The sequence below is a fragment of the Alosa alosa genome, chromosome 18, assembly GCF_017589495.1.
Source record: "Alosa alosa isolate M-15738 ecotype Scorff River chromosome 18, AALO_Geno_1.1, whole genome shotgun sequence".
In the NCBI taxonomy this organism is placed as follows: domain Eukaryota; kingdom Metazoa; phylum Chordata; class Actinopteri; order Clupeiformes; family Clupeidae; genus Alosa; species Alosa alosa.
Window position 1 is genome coordinate 10,243,116 of NC_063206.1, and position 22,071 is coordinate 10,265,186.

Consider the following 22,071-nt stretch of genomic DNA (forward strand, 5'->3'; position numbering starts at 1 on the left):
AGTGGAATTTGGGAAGTAAATCCTAAAGTAGTAGAAGTAAATCGTGTTATTGGATTGTTCAAAAGTGTGCAGTGATTTGTATGACTTTGCATGGCTCTTAAGCCTGGTTGAAAACCCTCAGTCCATGCTAAGAGAAGGCATAGCCCAGCTCCAGCAGGGTGGCATATGCTGTATTCCATATGGTTGCATGCCCATGTACTCAATGACACTGTGGGTTGGTTGTAACGGTCTTTAGCTTCCTCTTGAATGGATGGTTCTTGTGTCAAGAGCCACCTGCTCCCCTCAGCACTGTCGACATTCCTCTGCATCTCTCGTGTCTTGTGTCCTTTATGTCTCTCCTTTGTGTCTGTTGTTGTTTGTTTGTTTGTTTGTTTGTTTTTGTGACCACTCCTTCTCCTGTCTCACTGTCCTTCTGTTGTTTCGTCACCCCACCCCACCCTCCTCAAGTTGTTCTGCTTATTAGTCATACGCTCAGCAGGATTTAAGTTTATCTTCTCTAAGAACCCCTCTGTGTGCGTGCGCGCGTGCGTACGTATGTGTGCGCGTGTGTTTGTGCGTGCGTGCGCTCCCTCGCCCTCGGCACATCTTAGCAGCGGGGTGCTAAAAAGTGCCACTCCTGCCTCAGCTCTCCGGCGTGACTAATGCTTGCCAGCTCTGACAGCCGTTTAGTTCCCTCAGCTGCTTTGTCACGCTCCGTCAGATCAATGAGACGCAGCCCCCTAACCTCACGCCTAACGTGCTTGTTCAGAAGATCGCTACCAATGTACTTTTGAGACATTGCTCTGATCCATCACTTTTTTTTAGTGTCATGGTGTTGACACAATGTCATGAAAACAGACACTTGGAGATTGTTTTGTTTATTGGGTGTGTGCTAACATCGTGCTCCAAAGGGAAGGTGTTATGAGTTGCTTAATTGGTGAAGGCTGGGGGTCTGTATGGAATGAAAAGTTCCTCAGCAGTTTGCAAACAGTGCTCAAAGTGATTTTATGTTTAATTTTGGTTAATTGCTGTGGTGGTGTGCTTCAGGCTATCCGCGTTCAACTTGCCATCTGGTAGATCCGAGGTTGCATTTATTTCTCTCCACTGAGGAGTTCTTGCATTAGGCCTCAAATATTCTCTCTTTCAAAAATATTACCTTCCTGATTTAATACTCAGAGTATATATATATATTCTATATCTATATCTATATCTATATCTATATCTCTATATATATATATATATATATATATATATATATATATATATATATATATATATATATATATATATATATATATATATATATATATATACATAAAAAGCATGTATCATGTTGCACCTGTATTGCATCAGGAAATATCCATAGAGAAAGGCAGCACTGCCCATCCCTGATGTTGCCGTAGGCACTTTGAACATCTCGGCATGGTGGTGAACGTCAGCAGTGGTCAGTGGTAGTGGAGGCATCATTTAGGCCCATATGCTGTAGGCTCAAGCGCTTCTTCTCCACTGTGTCCAGGTCAGTCCTCCAGTAGAGACGATGTCCACCATGGTGTACCCACGGGAGGAGAAGCTGGAGAAGCTGTCACAGGAAGAGATCATCTCCAACACCAAGCTGGTGATCCAGGGCCTGGAGGCGCTGAAGAACGAGCACAACTCCATCCTGCACAGCCTGCTGGAGACCATCAAGTGCCTCAAGAAGGATGAGGAGGCCAACCTGGTGCTCGAGAAGTCCAACCTGCTGCGCAAGTCCGTGGAGATGATCGAGCTGGGACTCGGCGAGGCACAGGTGTGTGTTTCTGTCTGTATGTTATTGTACTGTACTGTTACTGTATCTGGTGTATGTCTCTCTCTCTCTCTCTCTCTCTCTCTGTCTGTCTGTCTGTCTGTCTCTCTCTCTGTCTCTCTCTCTGTCTCTGTCTCTGTCTCTCTCTTTTATATTGAATGAAACTGTCTCTTAATAGAGTCCCACTGTGTCGCTTCATTATTGCGGATAAGAGTTTTCCTCAGGCTTGTAAAAGAGGAAGAGCAGCACTATTGAAAAGGAGTCACCCATGGGGACAATAGGGCTCCCCTGCTGCTTCGATGCCCATCAACTTCGCCATTAATCTTCATGAGATCAAAATAAAGTTTTTAAAGACATGATCCTCGGGGAGCTATTAGAGGGCATGTTTTTGGGCACAGTATGATTTAAGAGAAACAAGGAACTGAGTAATGAGCCATCAGCCAGTGACTCACTCTGTGTATGTGTGTGTGTTTCTGTGTGTGTGTGTGTGAGTCTGCACTTGCACACACACCCCACAGACACACCAAAAGTATACACACACACTTTTCTTGTCTCCATACGTTTCTCGTCCTCCTCTCGGTCATTCACTAAACGTCGCTGGTCTGTCCCTCTCCTTTCCCGTCCATCGGATGACGGGCGCACAGGTGATGATGGCGCTGTCCAACCACCTGAACGCCGTGGAGTCGGAGAAGCAGAAGCTGCGGGCGCAGGTGCGGCGCCTGTGCCAGGAGAACCAGTGGCTGCGCGACGAGCTGGCCAACACCCAGCAGAAGCTGCAGAAGAGTGAGCAGAACGTGGCCCAGCTGGAGGAGGAGAAGAAGCACCTGGAGTTCATGAACCAGCTCAAGAAGTACGACGAGGACGTCTCACCCACAGTGAGTAGGGTACACACACACACACACACACACACACACACACACACACACACACACACACACACACACACACACACACAAACCTGGAGTTCATGAACCAGCTCAAGAAGTACGACGAGGACGTCTCGCCCACAAGTGAGTAGGGTACACACACACAAACCTGGAGTTCATGAATCAGCTCAAGAAGTACGACGAGGACGTCTCACCCACATTGAGTAGTATACACACACTCACACAAACAAACCTGGAGTTCATGTACCAGTTCAAGAAGTACAACAAGGACGCACACACACACACACACACACACACACACACACACACACAAACCTGGAGTTCATGAATCAGCTCATGAAGTCTGACGAGGACGTCTCACCCACATTGAGTAGTATACACACACTCACACAAACAAACCTGGAGTTCATGTACCAGCTCAAGAAGTACAACAAGGACGACACACACACACACACACACACACACAAACACAAACCCGAGTTCATGAACCAGGTATGGGAGTACGTAGGCACATGCAAACGCAGGCATCCAGTCTTTGTGCTTAATTACATGTCTCACGAACAATGGCAAAAGATTTTGATGAGCAGTTACACAACTGGGCTTCCCTTGCACAAACAGGCTTTTTTAAGAACTAAATTAGCCATGCTTTGGTACACAAAGTCGGGGATCGGCTTCCTTTCATTTTAATGCAATTAAGCAATTTCTTCAAGGCCTTCTGAATTGTTCCTCACTGAGCAAGTTCAGTATCTCAGTGATTGAATCAAGAGTTTGTTTAGTGTGCCTGCTGTTGTACATTTGCACACCCAGCCATTGGCTTTGTCAGTCAATGGAAGGAGTGTTTAAATTGGGACGAGCTTAGCAGGCAGCACAGCCAAGTCTTGGCTAGTAATGGGCAAGAGTCTGCGGGATGTTTACTGGAGCCTGCCTAGTCAGAGTTGGAGCGTTGATTTGGGAGGCAATCTTAGATCCTCCACCCACCCCCCTCCACCTATCCCCTCTTTCCCCACCCCCCTCCTCTTTTATCTGGTCCCTCGCTTCCCTCCCTTCGTTGTTTTCTCCTCTCTTCCTTCTCTTTTTCTGGTTTTGGAGACGCTCAAGCTGGGTGGTGACGGTAATAGCTACAGACTGCATCAGTAAGCCATCAGAGAAGGAGCGAGGGAAAGCGAGAGGGAGGGGCAGAGAGGAAGAGGGGAAAGTCCTCTGGGACTCGTCCTCTGGCCGAGCTTTGCCATTTTAAGGTCTTTAAAAGATACCAAGCTGAGAGGAAAGTAAGTGCTGGGTTTTTGCACAGCACAGCCTCGTTTTGGATTCTTTTTGAAGATGCGGAATATAAATGTGAAACATTTAGATCCCATTTAGATATGTCAGACACCGCACACTCGGTTCACACAGTTTAGATACCGTTCAGAGATGGCGCTTTCATCCTCGGTTAGTTTTTACGCATGCGCTTTAATGAATTTTCATGATGCTTGCCTTAGTTGGGATTTTCTGGCCTTGCTTTGTGAGTCAGACGGCTTCTTGTTCCGAAATGCTGATGCCAGCTGTCTAGTAAGTTGTCTGTCTCAACCATCTCACTGTGATCTCTCTGACCAGGAGGAGAAGGACGGCGAGACTCCCAAAGACTCTCTGGATGACCTCTTCCCCAATGACGAGGAGGAGCACGTCCAAGGAGGTGAGAGTTAAAAGTGCTGTCGAATTTCTGGTGCTTTGCACTCCTTCATCCGTGTCATCACAGTTGGCTAAATGAGTTGGATATTGTATTATGAATTAATTTGCATGCTGCTTTGGATAGCGCTTTAGCTAGAGCAATTAATGAACATGATGTTGATTTCATCAGGTGCTTTATTGCCCCTTACTTGAGGTGACCTTTGACCTGGATGTGATTTTTCCCCCTCACCCCCCTCCTGCAGTGCCCCAGCAGCACAGCGCGGCAGTGGCGGCAGCCCAGCAGGGCGGCTACGAGATCCCTGCGCGCCTGCGCACCCTCCACAACCTGGTGATCCAGTACGCCTCACAGGGCCGCTACGAGGTGGCTGTGCCCCTGTGCAAGCAGGCCCTGGAGGACCTGGAGAAGACCTCCGGCCACGACCACCCCGACGTGGCCACCATGCTCAACATCCTGGCCCTGGTCTACAGGTGAGCGGGCCGGTGTTGGATCAGAGGGCATCTCGAGGAATTTCTTTGCGCTCGTTTTCTCTCCGTTTTGTCTCTGTTAGTCTCAAATCTCTATCAGCTATTTTCTTCTGCAACTTCTCTTGTAGTTTCCAAGTTTTGCTAAACAGGTTTAGCGTCGTGTGGTAAACCTCTGCTGTAAGCTGTAAGTTTCACTAGAGTGGTTTAGGTTTATGCTGTATGCTGTATGCCTCTGCCGTAAGCTAAGTTTTGCTAAAGTGGTTTAGCTGAAGTAATGCCAGCAGCATTTCAGCTTGCGGGTGGGATCCTTTCTGATAAATACTGATAGTATACTGATAAAACATGCACCATCCCCTACACTGTGAGCCCTTTGGATAAATCCTCCACCAGCTGTGGAAAGTAAATGTGTTTCTTGGCGGTGTGTAGACATTTGGTGTGGATTTTAGCTTGGCATACATGGTAGAGGGCAGCGCAAAGGCAGAAGACCTAAAAGCTCGTCATGTGGATTCTCATTTGTAGGGACCAGAACAAGTACAAAGAGGCGGCTCACCTGCTGAACGATGCCCTGTCTATCAGAGAGAAAACACTGGGCAAAGACCATCCTGCTGTGAGTTACACACCGCACACACACACACACACACGCACACACACGCGCGCACATAACGTGCCCACATTACACATGCACACACACGCACACACACACGCGCGCACACACACGCGCGCACATAACGTGCCCTCAATGTCTCAAGGCTTGGCAGCACTGGTGTGATACATTAATGGCTGCCATTAGCCAACTGCTGTGTTTTTATTTCTCTGATTCCAACTTTAATGATGCCTCATCCATCAGAGCCATCAAGCCTAGATAAATTAGGGCCCAGGAGAATATATTAAAACTTAATTTGGAAAACATTACTTCCTGTCTAAACACAGATTTGTTTATCATTAGAATCACCATGTAAATCAACCAGCTGTGCTTAATGAAGTTGTCAGCAGTTTTTACAAAGATATGCAGTTTATTAAATTGGTCACTTTTCACTTCTTGTGATTCACCATGTTACAAAATCAATAACTATACCTTCATACCCCATGTTTTTTGGTCCTGGTATAACATCACCTACAGACTACATCAATGTGAAAACAAAAATGTGCGTTTGTGTGTGTGTTGGTGACTTCAGGTGGCTGCCACGCTCAACAACCTGGCCGTGCTGTACGGGAAGAGGGGGAAGTACAGGGAGGCTGAGCCGCTCTGCAAGAGAGCCCTGGAGATCCGAGAGAAGGTCAGTTCGCATTCTGACCTCTGTCTGACTGGTCACTCTTGGACCCCACTGCTCCAAGACATCACACTGATTTCAGAAGTTCTATGAAACGAGTAGTTTTAGGTTGTCAGGGTCTTATCTGTTGGTGTAACTCTCCAAATGGGATCAGATGGAAATGGTCTATTTCATCGGTCTTAGAAATCTGCTCCTAGATATGTGGTCGGTTGCACTCCTAGATATGAGGTCTGAATGGTGCTCTCCTAGATGTGTGGTATGATATCTGATGCACGGTATGATATCTGATGCACTCCTAGATGTGTGGTATGATATCTGATGCACGGTATGATATCTGATGCACTCCTAGATGTGTGGTATGATATCTGATGCACGGTATGATATCTGATGCACTCCTAGATGTGTGGTATGATATCTGATGCACGGTATGATATCTGATGCACTCCTAGATGTGTGGTATGATATCTGATACACTCCTAGATGTGTGGTATGATATCTGATGCACTCCTAGATGTGTGGTATGATATCTGATGCACGGTATGATATCTGATGCACTCCTAGATGTGTGGTATGATATCTGATGCACGGTATGATATCTGATGCACTCCTAGATGTGTGGTATGATATCTGATGCACAGTATGATATCTGATGCACTCCTAGATGTGTGGTATGATATCTGATGCACGGTACGATATCTGATGCACTCCTAGATGTGTGGTATGATATCTGATGCAAGGTATGATATCTGATGCACTCCTAGATGTGTGGTATGATATCTGATGCACAGTATGATATCTGATGCACTCCTAGATGTGTGGTATGATATCTGATACACTCCTAGATGTGTGGTATGATATCTGATGCACTCCTAGATGTGTGGTATGATATCTGATGTCTTCCAGATGTTTCCGTCCCGGCTCAACTCTCTTATAAATAAATTTTGATTTTCTCAAAACAGTTCCCAGTCTCCCATTAGCAAGCACTGCGCTACTTTGTTCCTAGTTTACTTTTTGCACTTGGTCTCTCTTTGATTCTATGCTACCCTTGGGAACCCCTATTTTCAGCAGCAGTGCTGATTCTTTCCAGAGATGCAAAGTGAAAACACATTGGGATTCTGAGGTATTTAGATGTTATTTTGAGCAAAGTAATTTTGAAGTTCTATAATTTCTCTCTTAGGGGGTCAATACTCGTTCTAGCAGCCATCTCAGAATATTGCGTTATTTTTTTATTTTATTTTTTATTGTTATTGCGTTGTTTTGTTTTGTTGAAATCGGTGGCTAGGGGATTTTAATGGCCGTCATTATACGCCATGATTCCCCTAGAGAAGGCATTTCCTTGTCCGGTGGAGAATTAGAGGGATTAATCGATCGCTCTAATGACAATTGCTAACGCTTCCGACTGCTCTCTGCAAATGGAGGTCTGGCATTGTGAACACGCCACTCTGGGGGGGGAAGAGGCGAGAGGGAGAGAGTGCACCAAGGACTCGCAGTACAGAAATTGGTCTCGCTCGCCAGGGTCTGCCATTGATTTGGGCATTAGAAGATCATGTCTGCTTTGAGCTCTGTTCACCCAGCCTTCCAGGAGAATGTTAACTTATTGGTTGCTGTACCAGAGTTCAGTGAAAGAAACATCAACCCATATTAGGTGCGCATAAATGTCTAGCAATGGGTGTACTTTGGAGATGCAAATTCTGATCAAGTTAGCATCATGCTGCATTTGGGGTATTGAATATTCAGTGAGTTTCTTTGAGAGAGGAACCAGAGGGAACATAAGTCTCAAATGATTATGAATCATGAATGCTGATTTGAGCAGAATGATAACAGAAAAACAAAATAGTTTTTGTTTTTGTCAAGATAAAAGCAGTCTTACTTTGTTCCCTGGTCCCCACTGATACAGATCCTGCTACTTTTAAAAAGTCATTTCTTTGTTCAGTATTATTATATTTGATAGCATCTCTTCTGTGTGTCAGGTCCTGGGGATGGACCACCCAGATGTGGCCAAGCAGCTGAACAACCTGGCCCTACTGTGCCAGAACCAGGGCAAGTACGAGGAGGTGGAGTACTACTATGTGCGCGCCCTGGAGATCTACGAGCGCCGCCTGGGCCCCGACGACCCGAACGTGGCCAAGACCAAGAACAACCTGGTGAGCACTGAGCAGAGGCAGGAAGGGAGTGGCTGGGGGAGCATCACACTTAGGCTTTGTTTTTTATGCAAACAGCCCGAGGCTGATAAAAGTGATAAAAATTCCTCATGTATGCCACACCCTTGTGTGTGTGTGTGTGTGTTTGTTTGTGTATGTCTCTATGTGTGTGTGCGTGTGTGTGTGTGTGTGTGTGTGTGTGTGTTTTTGTTTGTGTATGTCTCGGTGTGTGTGTGTGTGTGTGGTGTGTGTGTGTGTGTGTGTGTGTGTGTGTGTGTGTGTGTGTGTGTGTGTATTTTTGCTTTGCTTGGCAGGCCTTTGCACTCCCAAAGGACTGTCACATAATTAGGGTTGGGCACCGAAACACGGTTCTAATATGGCACCGGTGCCGACGCAAACGGTAGTAACTGCATCGAATAACAACGTGGATTTCGGTGCCTCATTTCGGTGCTTAAATAGTGCTTTTTTTTGTTTTTTTATAATGAGGCATCACTGCATGTCATGCGCCATCTCTAACGCCTTGCTCTGATAGCAACACATTCAGATACAGTTAGCTAACATAAACACTGGATGTATAAACCAGAGGGGTGCACCACACACAAGTAGACAGTGTTTGACAGCTTCATGGAGCCCAGGTAGCTTACTTTAAAAGCGATATTATGAGCTCCTGTCAAAATCTAGCAGTGGACCTAACAGCAAAGGCTATGAAACAACATCAACAGTAGCCTATATGTTACACAATATCCTTGCTAATGTGCTAACTGGCATTTATTTGAAATGTTATCAGCAAAGTTGTAAGGTGAAAACTTTATTTCACGATTGTGTTATAAACAACATGATGGCATGATATTAATCTTTCATGTGCATGAGGCCCATATAGCATCACAATGAATATGAAGATCATGTTAAAAGTTAGCTGGCAAAAACATAAATATGAAGGTTACATACCTGATGTCATTGAGCTGTCAAAGAGGCTATGAAACCATCTCCAGTAGCCTACGTTATCGCTAATTAAACTCAGCTGACTGGTTTTAGCGCATAGTTGCTGTTAAAATACCTACTAGGCTAGCGCTGGGAATCTAAACACTTCAACACCGACATGTAGCCTAACATGTTAAAAACTATTGCGTGTTATGGGTTAAGACATGAAATTTCTTGAAGCATTTGGGAACACACTGAATTAACTGGAAAGTAGAGTCCCTGTTAGATTATCTTGCTTGCAAATGCCGTTGTCCATGACCTGGCAGTTCTATGGCAAGCGGTTTTAACATACCTTATGGCAAACCGCCTACACTGGGTAAACTTGAAAGCAGAGCTTACCATTGTGTGTGCATGCGTGGCAAGCTGTTTTAACATTTAAATGTATTATTCGTAGGAGCAATGAGATATTGATAGTAAATATAACAGTTCAATTTCATGTTCAAATTTGTCTTATCAATAAAAAAAGCAATTCATGCTTTAGACTATTTTAATTTAAAACATTTTAAAAACAAAGTACCGGTTCAGGCACCGCTTTTCGCACCGCACCGCTTTTAAAAGTATCGATTGCTTAATCGTATCGGATAAAACCCAAACGATACCCAACCCTACACATAATCAAATCCCTTTGCAATTTGCTGAAGGCAGAATGCTCATAAAATTGATTTAAAAAAACAGCAGCACCGCAGAATTTGAAATTGTCTTCGGTTTGTGTAAAGCTAAGGTTATTTACCAAAGGCCCAACGGTGGTATGAGTTATGTCCCACAGACAGGGAAGCGTCATAAACAGTCTTAAAAACTAATCAAATCCTGTCCTTTGTTTATCTGTGGATATGACTCTTCTGTGAATCCTTCTTTCATGAAGGCAAACGCTGGCGTTAGCCGAGCTTGGCTGTTTTATGAAGCTGTAAAGCCGCGTTCAGCCGAAGGCCACCTGAGCTTTTGTCTTTGCCAGTGTGCGTGCACCTCTATTGAGTTGAGTCCCATCTTCCCACACACCTCTGAGTGTTTGTCCGTGAAGCAATGTACTCAGCTGATCCACAGATATGCCAATATGCCTTCCTTTCTCACGTGAATGCAACGCCTACTCGCTCCCAAAGATACCATTGAAATGACCTTCAGAGTTACTCTTGGTCCTTTTATTTATTTATTTTTTATTTTTTTTATTTTATGGCTTTCTTTTCACTATTTCATACCTTCTTTAGTGACGTTCTTACATTGCGTCTTCTGTTTGATTCTGTCTGTTCAATCCTTTTCTGGAGTTCATCCTTTGCTCAATGTTCCATGTGTTTTTTTTCCTTCTGCTCATTCTGTCAATTTTCACCTGTTCTCTCTCTCTCTCTCTCTCTCTCTCTCTCTCTCTCCAGGCCTCATGCTTTCTCAAGCAGGGCAAGTACAAGGAGGCCGAGGTCCTGTACAAGGAGATCCTGACGCGGGCCCACGAGAAGGAGTTTGGATCCGTGGATGGTAAGACGCTCACCTGCCGTCCAGATGTCTCTGTGGGCATTTTAAAAAAGAGAGTGAATGGAAAGAGAAAGGAGGCATTATATCCTAATCTCCGTCTAACATGCTGTACCTCTGTCTTGTGTTTTGATTTGTCCTCTCCTCTTCACCCCCCTCCCCCAACGAAAGCTCAGGGAAGTAGTAGCAGCACTGATGGGCAGTGGGTTAAGAAATGGTCTGTGTTCTAAAAATACCAGCCTGCTCTCTGCAGCATGGAAGCCCTGGGAGAGGAAAAAAAAGGAAGGAAGAGAGAGAGAGAGGAAAAAGGAGAGAGAGAGAGGAAAAAGAAACTGAGAGAGCAGCTCACTTGGAGATTTTTTTTTTCTAAGAGCCAAAATAAAGGTGGTCTTTTCAGTGAACTGTTTTTTTTTTTTTTTTTTTTTTTTTTTACCCTCTCCAGGCATTGAGTACCTTCCAGGAAAAGTGCTTTCTATGCCATTTACACCCCCTTTCAAATCCCTTTTTTAACCGGACTCTTGTCACATTGCACTGAAAAGAGGAAAGAATTGGGTGCAGCAGTTAGACTTGTGAACTCCTCTGTTCCTGCTGACTAGGCAGCTCCAGAAGAATAACTGAGTGAGGAGTCCATTTATAACCCATGCTCCTCAACATGCCACTTGTGCGCTTGATTAATTGTGCAGTATAGTGTCTGAGTTCCATTATGATATTCATCATTTTCATGGTTCATGGATGTATACTTACATGTGCTGGCATTTTGCTTTTATTTCTCTTAGTTCATACTCACCCTCCCTAATGTAAAATATAAATGAATATCTTGTCATTTACAAGGCTGCGCATAGTATTCTTGTTTTCATACAAATGGATTTTATGCCCTGTGACTCATGAAAAAAAGGATTGCTTCTAAGATGAAGAGGTTCAACGCTAGCCATTCACATAGATTTACTGCCTGACGGGGAGATGCCAACACAGCACATTTTATTAACACAAGAAAAATGCAACACCACCCAACACACATCCATAGACAACACAGTGCCCTCTGTACACACACACACACAAATGGCCTCACTTGTTCAGTCAGTGGAGCAGGAGTTCCTTCCTTTGATCTGTTTTCTCAAGGCTTTATGGGTCACAGACTCACAGGTTAGGTACCATGGTACAGAACTGTGTGTGTGCGTGTGCTAATGTCAGGGCCAATAGCAGTGAGTGTACATTCGCCTCTGTCTGAACTGTATGACTGTGAGCCTCAACAGCGCTGGCTGTGTATTTCGCTCAGCCTGTGGGGCCTTCTGGCGTCATATCCTTCTGGGATAGTTCACTATGAAATATGAACAGACTGACTGACTGACTGACTGTCCTCCTTTTACTCACAGCTGAGAACAAGCCCATCTGGATGCATGCAGAGGAGCGGGAGGAGTTGAGCAAGGTGAGGACCTGTGTGTGTGTGTATGTGTGTGTGTGTGTCTGTCTGTGTGTGTGTGTGTCTGTATGCATGTCTGTGTGTGTGTGTGTCTGTATGCTGTGTGTGTGTGTGTCTGTCTGTGTGTGTGTGTGTCTGTATGCATGTCTGTGTGTGTGTGTGTCTGTATGCATGTCTGTGTGTGTGTGTGTGTGTGTCTGTATGCATGTCTGTGTGTGTGTCTGTGTGTGTGTCTGTATGTGTGTGTGTGTGTCTGTCTGTATGTGTGTGTGTGTGTCTGTATGTATGTGTGTGTGTGTCTGTATGCATGTCTGTGTGTGTGTGCGTGTCTGTATGCGTGTCTGTGTGTGTGTGTGTCTGTATGCATGTGTGTGTGTGTCTGTCTGTGTGTGTGTGTGTGTCTGTATGCATGTGTGTGTGTGTGTATGCATGTGTGTGTGTGTCTGTCTGTGTGTGTGTGTGTCTGTATGCATGTCTGTGTGTGTGTCTGTATGCATGTCTGTGTGTGTGCTGTATGCATGTCTGTGTGTCTGTGCGGCGTGTGTGTGTGTGTCTGTGTGTGTGTCTGTGTGTGTCTGTGTGTGTGTGTCTGTCTGTGTGTGTGTCTATGCATGTCTGTGTGTGTGTCTGTCTGTGTGTGTGTCTGTGTGTGTGTGTGTGTGTGTCAGTATTTCCAGAGTGAACTCAAGCTCCGTTGTCTTATCACATGCTCTCTCCTCTCTCCCCATTTGACTGACCCCAAGAGCAAGCACAGAGACAACACCCCCTATGGAGAGTACGGGGGCTGGTACAAAGCCTGCAAAGTCAACAGGTACCTCAGACCGCATTGACACTGTGTGTGTGTGTGTGTGTGTGTGTGTGTGTGTGTGTGTGTGTGTGGCTGTTTGTTTGTTTGTTTGTTTGTTTGTTTGTTTGTGCCTACAGTATAATAGATGTGCATTGTTTTTCTCCCACAGTCCTACTGTGAACACGACTCTGAGGAATCTGGGGGCTCTGTACCGCCGGCAGGGCAAATTGGAGGCAGCAGAGACCCTGGAGGAGTGTGCCATGAGATCCCGCAAGCAGGTCTGACACACACACACACAAACATACTTCCTCTCTTGCTTAATTTCTGTCGTTTTCTAACTCATACACACACACAAACATACACAAATCCAAGCAGTGAAAAAAAAAACTGTTGAGCTATTTATGAGCTCAGTTGAAATTCAGCTCTCTTTTTTTTTAACTCAAGTCTTTGATCGCTAAAAGCCCACCTGTATCTCCTCCTCAGAGGCGCATGCACTCTGTGGAGTGTGTGATTTGGGACAGCCCACCCTCGGTCTCCTCCTCTTCAAAGCCCCTGCTTTCCTCAGCATGTCATTCTCTGTGTTGTGCGAAGCCTCCTCTCTGTTGAATAATGAGGCTGCTACCGAGGCCTCAGTGATGTGGCGCACAGTGTGGTTTCTGCTCGCGCTCAGACTTGTCTTCATCTATGAACGTGTTTCTGTGATTCACTGTAATCTTATTGTGACTGCCTTTCTCTTGCCTCTTTCTCTCTTTCTCTCCCTCACCTTGCTTTGGACACAGAGCAACACAGTAAGTCGGTGTCTCTTTGGATTTCTTCTTTTCTTCTTTTGCTAGGACTTGTTTACTTCTTTTGCTAGGACTTGTTTACTTCTTTTGCTAGGACTTGTTTACTTCTTTTCTGTTGCTTCCATTTCTTTTAATCTTCACATGACTACACATTTCTGCTCTTTCCTGTAGCCGTTATCCTTTGTGTTTCTGTTCGAGTAGGTATAATAGATGGGATCTTTCTCTGCAGTGGCACAGGATTCAATAGCATTTTCACACAAGTGTATGTGTTCTTGTTCCTAGAATCCTGATATCTAGTTCTACAGTAGGAGCATAAGATCATATCTAGTGCTAGGACCATTACTCTCAGTTTTCTTGGTAGTCTCATCCTTTGTGCTGTTTCTCATCATCATAGCTGTGTGTGCTGTAGTCTCTCGTGTCTGGTAGAGGGGTTTAGTTGCCTGCTGTAGTGGAGCACACACACACACACACACACACACACACACACACGTCTGTCTCTTGATTCATCAAAGCTGACACTCATTATTATTCATATTATGCACAGTGTTTACAATGGTGAGGTTTTTCTCATGATCTCACATCGTTTTATTCATGCTTCTATTTGCGTGTGTGTGCGTGCGTGTGTGTGTCTCAGGGCATTGACCCCATCCACCAGACACGTGTGGTGGAGATCCTGAAGGATGGCGAGGGCGACCGTGAGCGCCGACGCAGCCGCGAGAGCCTGTCCAGCGTCAAGTACGACAGTGGCTCCGAGACTGGCCAGGAAGTGAGTATGGGCATCGAGTGGAATGGGGTGAGTACTGATTCACAGCCTCAGGACTGTCCAGCTCTCCGAGACCGGGCAGTGGTACCCCAGAGCAGGACACAAGCTGTCAAACCAGAGCATGCAAACTCGAGCTTGAGCAGCACATCACACACACACACACACACACACACACACACATACACACTCATGCAACACAACATTAGAAATAGAAATCTGAACACAGGCAGAAAAGCTAGAGACAATTTATCATCCTTTCTCCTGTTGAATGCCGAGGAGTTGTAGTTCATCAAACAATGCTTAATATCAAGTAGGCTTACCCCCACATTTATGGCTAAATTTCCCTGGTGAACATAGATAGATGATGGGATTTTAGATTTACAGATAATTGTGGTAGTTTATTATTTATTTCTCCAGGGAAATCACCTTAGTTTGAGAATCTGTTTAACACACATGTGCCATCACACATCCACCTGTCCTACCAAACAGATTGTCCACTCCTCACCTGGTTTGACTCCGCTGTCCTGCTCTCGTACCATCCGGCTCTTATTTTCAAATGAAAGCAAAATGCTGATTGAGTGTCTTGGCTTATTCATGTTGTTTTCTATTTGTTGTTGTTGTTGTTGTAGTTCTTATGTCCAGCTTTGCTGCTGGTTATGTGTTTTGGCTGAACAAGAATGTTTTCTTTTACTCATTGTAATGCTGCTAGAGCTTCCATAATACTGCCGTTGATGTGTAGAGCTTTGACTAATTCACCTCTGGGCTTTTTGATTGCACCGCTCCTGTACTGCAGAATTCATAGTCCTCCAGAGATACATCACCATGCTTAACATACGCCTTAGTCTTCTGTCTCTGGAAAATGATTTTACGGACAAAACCAGAGAGAGCGGCCTAGGCAGCCATTAAGTGGGAACCATTTTCTCAAGGACGGCATGTCTTCTTCCTTTGTATTATCATAAAGTGACTCACCCTCACTGGCTCTCTGGGATTTGTCGCTATCTACCTCTTGTCATTATTCTCTTCAGCGTATCATAGAGTAGACTTCACACAGGAGGGCCTGATGTACAATGTGAGCTGGGTGGATCAGGAGTGATAAACTTTAATCCCCCGTCAGAGCCTGAGCTGAAAGGGTGAGAGACTTGGACATGGAGAGACTCTCTGGAGGGTGGCGTATGAGTTGCTCCAGTCTAGCATAGCAACAGCACTCCGATGATTCTCTGCCAGAACAACCAGTGAACTGTGACTAAACCTCACGGAGAGAATTCTGCAGTCCGGGTGCTCTGTGCATGCGTGTCCCTGCTCAAGATACCCTGTGTGCGTGCGTTTGCATGCACATCGTTTGTTTGTGCATGCCACAAGACCGAATTGAAGTTTGTCTGTGTATTGCTTCCACGTGCCTGTATTTAAGCATGTTCAGCTGGCTTGCCAGAACCTCTCACCGCAAACATCAACATGTTTATTTCATTAACTTAAGTTTATCTGATTATCGTTCCCTGTTTTTTTTTTTTTTTTTTTTTTTTTTTTTTTGCTTTTTGCTTTTCTACTGTGAATGATCTTCATATTTCTTATTAACCTATGCTGCTACTACTTCCTCATTCGACTGCGCGCTCCGTTTCATAAACCCACCATGCCGTGGAGTAGACTAATTACCTGATGGATGCTCTGATCCATAGTCTCCTTCTCTGTAATCAGTAGGGAGATGTATCCAGTATCCAAATGGCTTCCCCTTTAATGGATTACGCCCTCAGATGGTCCAAAATGGCCGCTCCATTGGTTTTATTTACATGTTAACTACCCATATTTATCCCCGTCTGCTGCTTTTTGGCAGATGGAGTATATCACGATCAATAAGCAGTATATCTCAGGGACATTCCAGCACTTCAGAGTGTGAGTGTAAAATGTTTTAAAATTATGAGGTAGAGGAGTGGTTTCAGTGATTATCGCAGTTTCATTTCATCTTAGAGATTCATGAACTGGCCATCTTTGGAGTTAATGTCTTTGTCATTCTATATTTGTAGAAAAATACACTTGATACAGATGTTGTTAGGGTAGGATATTCTCTCTGATCTTGACATTGAAAGGCATCCCTGTGGCCATGCAATAAAGGGATGTGTCTGGCTGGTGAAAACCACTGACAATCAGCCTTGTGGGCCCTGTTACTTAGACCATTTCCAAAATTGTGTTTGAACTTAAATGCCAGCTTCTAGTGTAATTCACTATCAGTGCTGCATAGCCTGAAACAATTTGTCTGTGTTTACTTTTACCGTGTATATGTGTGCTTTGAATATTAGGCCACCCTCCCCATCGACATCTCCCCTCCTCCTTCTGCATGGCTCTCCCTTGTTGCCATATGGTAACCTATTTGTTGTTATGGCGACCCCTACGTTGCCCAGTCTGTTCCTACATCACTGGCATTATGAGTCGCCACGTCTCCCTAGAGAGAGAAGGCAATGGTGGCTTCACCAGAGTGTGGTGTGTCAAAAGCCTTGTGCATCAAAGAATGGCTCATTCTTGTAGAAGATTATGATTGATACAGTTGAGATGTAGACAGTGTGTGGTGTGGTGTGGTGTGGCGTGGCGTGGCGTGATGTGTCGTGTTGTCATGAACTCCACTGCACGGATTTGTGTCTCTGTGATGTTCGTGCCTCGTTGCCTTGCATGGATCAGTGCATGTATCAACCACCTGCTGTTGCAACCTCTTGTCTTGTTTTCATTTCCGCTTCCTTCTAACCTGTGATTGGCGATCATCAGCTCTTTTGTTTGATTTGCCTCGACAACCAATCAGCCAATGAATTTGACCCCTCTCCTCCTCTCCTGTGTGTGAATCATACTCTCCCCTTCCTTGTTGTCTTTGACATCTAGACATCACTAGACGTTGCTGTAGATTGTAGTAGTTGTCACATTAGTGATAGTTCAAACATGCCTCTGAAGGAGGTCAGGCACCTGACCAATAGTGAGGAAGCCATGTATAAATCTAAGCAATACATTATGAGGACAGATTGCATTAGTCAAACATCAAGAGATACAGTACAATCTAGCTGGGTATTGAGAAGGTTCAACTAAATCATACAGTGTAAGCCACATACTGCATGTTAATATTATGCCTTAACAACATACAATGTAAGTAGCATGACTACAACCAAGGGTCTGTTCAATATGATTTATGTGCCATAGATGTATTATTTTCCCCTGTGGTGGAAATATATGCATGCCTGTATGTATGCAAATGTATAAAATGTATGTTGGCTCTATTTTGCATATATTAGAGAGAGTAGGACGGCATGAAATTGGAAATCTATCTAACTGAAGGAGATTTGTTCATGCTCTGATGATGAATCATATCTGATAGTTGGGAGCATGACCATTGCAAATTGGTTTGACCTATACATCTAAAAGTACTGTGACAATCGTGCTACTTACAAAATTGGTTGATTTAAAGTAAGGCAGATTTTGGTGATCACTCATACTTTCATAAAGGGTACACAGCAAAAAGCAAAAAACACAAACACATGTGTACACACACACACACACACACACTCTGACATTCATATATCCATATAAGTCTGAATTCTGGCCTGGTTCTTCTCAGGTCCATCCTAATAAACAGAGCTAGTGAGGCCAGCTTCTACAGTTTATCACTACACAGAGCCTTGCCAAGTCTCTCTGTCACACACACACACACACACACACACACACACACACACACACCGGCCTGCTGAGTCACTCAATATTTGTGCTCTCAGCATAGCTTAATGGAGATGTTGGGACACCTCCATTTTTCTTCTCATCTCTGTGAACCTTCTCAATTTGCCCACGTCTTTATAAAGAGTCTAAGTTACCCCTTAGCACAGCACTAAGTGTTGATATATAGGGTTGAAGAGCAGTGATAACTGATAAGCTGTAGGTCTCTTTACATATTGTATCAAGAAGCCTAAACTTGCTGTGTGTTGTCTTTGTGTGTGTGTGTGTGTGTGTGTCTCTCTCTCTCTCTCTCTCTCTCTCTCTCTCTCTCTCTCTCTCTCTCTCTCTCTCTCGTTCTCTTGTTCTCTTTCTCTCTCCACTCTTTTCATCAGGCATAAGCCATGAAGATCTCAACCCTTCTGTCCTTCCCCCGATGTTCTAGCAAAGGATTTATCTAATTCCTCCCTTTTGCCCCTTTTTTTTTTTTGTTAATTCACCAAAAAAGAAAGAAAAGAAAAAAACAAAGAAACAAAATGCTCCTCTGTCATTCCTGGTGTCTTCGGGCGAGACCACCCCTTCGTTGCTGCCCACTGAGGTCTTCTGGGACGTGTGTGTGCTTTTCTCTCCTCTGCTGTGGCACTCCACTCCTTTCATCCTCCAATCTAATGTCCTCTTTTGATCCTTTTACCCTCACTTCTCCAAATGTTATACTGTATTCTCTCTCTCTCTCTCTCTCTATCTATCTGTTTTTCTCTCTCTCTTGCTCTGTCTTTCTCCCTCTCCATTTCTTCATTGTGTTCATTCAAAACTGTTAAAACGTGGTCTTGTGTGAGTTGTAGCCAATGTGCGCCAAACCTGTTACAGATGTTGACTTTCACCCTAGAACGCGAGCATAAAGCGGGGTCAGGCTACGTGAGCATCAGCCAGGGTGTGAAGGTAGAGGACACAATTAGATCCTTGTGAGATTGATAGCCTTCCCGTCTGCCGAGCCATTCATCTCAACACTGAAACGACACCATAGCCTTTTAGAGTAGTCTAACAATCATGTGTTTGCCTTAGCTGTGGGTTCTAGATTTGCGTATTGATGCTGGTTGAGTATGGCTGACTGCTTCCCCAACAATTAAGTTGTAATGGGTCAGTTGCTGGAATATATGGATGCTGTTGGTGCATTGCATATCCAGCGACAGTTAATGAAGTTCGCAATGATATGAAAATGGAGGCTGGAGCTTAAGGTGTAGGTGCCTACAATATGACGCCATTTTTTGTTTGTTTTTTCATTATTGTTTTTTTAAGTGTCAATACAAAAATATATCTTTATTGTTTACCGAAATATACTATTTGAATCAAATCTTAGAGCTTACAGTCAAAGACAAGTAAAAAAAAAAAAATACTGTGCATGTGCCACACTAAATTACTCCTTAAGAAGTTGGGGTATGAGCATTTTTATTTTGTTTTTGTTTTGTTTGAAATTGAGGGGACGTTTTGTCCTTGTTTTATTTTTGTACTCATTTCTTTTGTAGTGTTTTAATGCTATTGTTTGATATTCTATTTATGTTTACAGTATTTATTCATTATTTTTTTTTTATTATTTCCAAATCAGTATCCACATTTTGTTTTCTCTTTATGAAAACTAAAAAAAGGCATCAGTGACCCTAATAGTTCTAGAAAAAAAAAACAACAAAAAAAAGACAAAGTGTCCTGACAATTAGCGCCTGTTACCTTGGTTGGTGTCACACCATCCTGTTCACTCTTGACACGTAGCCTTCTGAAAAGGGAATGTTTTTGACCTGTCATGTAATAGCCAAGCGCCTCATTGCCCAAGGCACCCTGGGCTAGCCTCAGCAGCAGCTCTCACAGCCAGGGGCGCTGGTTATTGAGTCTGGTGGTTTTGTGCTGTTGGGTCACAGTGGGTGAGGTACGTCTCCTTTTGTCGTTACACAACCAGAGGAGAAACCGGAAGGTAGGAAAAGGGAGTTGAGGGGGGAGGAGGAGGAGGAGGAGGAGGAGGTGACTGAATAGGTTAGACTAAAATAACAGTTTGAATAGATTCAACATTCAGTACATTTAAGAAGTTCTCTCTCATGTTTGAGTTTGAGTTTAATGTATGAGTTTGCTGATGGACAAAGAGAGTCCATGCTAATATTTCAGTCATAACAAGGAGGCTTTGTGAGAACGTTGAATACTGTACTCCAGAAAGACTTGCGTGGGAGCTCCCTATTCAAAGAAGAGCAACGTTTTACATGGTCATTGTGTATGAATTAACTGAATGTAACATACTTTCAATATGATGCTTAAGTGTAATTATGTTCATGAATTTGGTAAGTGCTAAAGACAAATGGACTGAACCATTATCTTTTCCGATTGGAGAGCATTACTTTCATTCATCTACCACGCATACCCATGATAAAGCCGTTGTTACCAAAAAGCAGCACACTCTTGACGAAGAGGAAACGTGTCGAACAAAACTTACATGTATTTGTAATAGACAGTATTGTTGTGTTAGTGGAATGCTGATTTATTTATTGAGCTGTACTTTTATTGATATATTCTGTAGCTTCCATCTCTAGAGCTGTGGTGACTCTTATGACAAGCTCTATAGGCCCTATCGTAGTGAGTAGATCCGCTTATATCCTTACCCCCATAATGCATTGTGACAATTGTTACATCAACACCTGTTGATATTCTTCCAATAAAGGTTTTCATTTGTGACAACGCCTCTATGAGATTGAGTGTTCTTGTTGTAGCCACATGTCTGTCTTGCTACTGCCTCACTCATCATCACAATTTCAAGACAAGTGCAGACATGTTCAGGGAATTCACCATGTCTCAGTTCAGAGCACTGATGTAGCCAACACCTACAGCACTGTGTGCTTGGTTTTATGGGGATCCTTTCAAACTGCAATGCACAATTGCATTGCTTCTACTACATCACATTGCATTAGGCCTACTCTAAATTGGACAACATGTGAACCTGTTTTCATCCAGATTGTTATTTGAATTGACAACCAGTACTCCGCATAGATGTTTGAGTCCTAGACACCTAGTGGTCATCTCCTAGGACCTAGACTAGGTGTATAGTCCTTTCTGATGCAGTTAGGACACATCCCGGGTCAACAAACATCCCGGGTCATTGCAGTAGCCCTTTTCTTTTTATACTCTCATTAAGGAATATGGCAGCCTATACCTCATTTCTGGTGTTGTTTTGTAAGTGAAATCAGGCAACAGTTGTGCACAGTGTTTTAAAATTATGCTACAGTGGCTAAATGATTGCTATAATTGTGCTGTTAAAAAATAGGAAGGAATATCCACACACAAGCTCCCCTTCTTTTTGTTTATTAAAGTTACACCAAAAGTTATATTTCGAGCCTTAAGCTCTTCATCAGACTTGTGAATTTCGAGACCATATTTAAATAGTTCATGAGGTCACATGACAAATCATTCAGAGTAAGACGGTATAAAAAATATACAAATACTAATAATTCAATTACTACTTATTACTATTAGTACTAGAATGGTTTGCACCTTTATAGGGTGTACATCTATGTATAGAATTATTCTTTTTTATATTGTCTTACTCTGAATGATTTGTCATGTCACCTCATGAACTATTTAAATATAGCGATGGTCTGGAAAATCACAAGTCTGATGGAAGAGCTTAAGGCTCAAAACATAACTTTTGGTGTAACTTTAATAAACAAAAAGAAGGGGAGCTTGTGTGTGGATATTCCTTCCTATTTTTTACAATTTCACTTTTTTTATCCAGCACCTGCTTTTGGATGTGTGCATGTTACGTTTGTTTGGATTATAATTGTGCTGTTTCCATAATTGATAATCATAACAGTACACTGTCTACAAGTGGTGGTATTGTAGTGGATAAGGAGCTGGCTAGCATGCAGTAACCTGAACCTGCTCTGGGGACAATGGCCCTTGTAATGTAACTGACATATGTAAGACTCTGGATAAATGTGTCAGCTAAATGAATACATGTAAAATGTACAAACT

The 22,071-nt window shown here is 43.7% G+C and overlaps 1 protein-coding gene across 13 annotated transcripts in view; it reads left to right on the top strand.

Annotated features, from left to right (window-relative positions):
* The window catches only part of klc1b (kinesin light chain 1b), a 38,197-nt gene that overhangs the window by 10,465 nt on the left and 5,661 nt on the right, over positions 1–22,071 (top strand). For 6 of the 13 annotated variants that reach the window (XM_048269599.1, XM_048269598.1, XM_048269601.1 and 3 more), the window contains exons 2-14: positions 1,496–1,765; positions 2,407–2,637; positions 4,243–4,321; positions 4,560–4,785; positions 5,302–5,389; positions 5,958–6,059; positions 8,024–8,197; positions 10,540–10,639; positions 12,007–12,059; positions 12,785–12,864; positions 13,010–13,118; positions 13,620–13,628; positions 14,260–14,418. In XM_048269599.1, coding sequence (XP_048125556.1) covers positions 1,517–1,765; positions 2,407–2,637; positions 4,243–4,321; positions 4,560–4,785; positions 5,302–5,389; positions 5,958–6,059; positions 8,024–8,197; positions 10,540–10,639; positions 12,007–12,059; positions 12,785–12,864; positions 13,010–13,118; positions 13,620–13,628; positions 14,260–14,418 — 1,659 coding nt within the window. In that variant the 5' untranslated portion in view covers positions 1,496–1,516. Of the gene's footprint in view, positions 1–1,495; positions 1,766–2,406; positions 2,638–4,242; positions 4,322–4,559; positions 4,786–5,301; positions 5,390–5,957; positions 6,060–8,023; positions 8,198–10,539; positions 10,640–12,006; positions 12,060–12,784; positions 12,865–13,009; positions 13,119–13,619; positions 13,629–14,259; positions 14,419–18,461; positions 20,786–22,071 lie in introns of those variants that run through there. The other 7 variants (XM_048269604.1, XM_048269605.1, XM_048269606.1 and 4 more) reach the window with 5 other exon arrangements.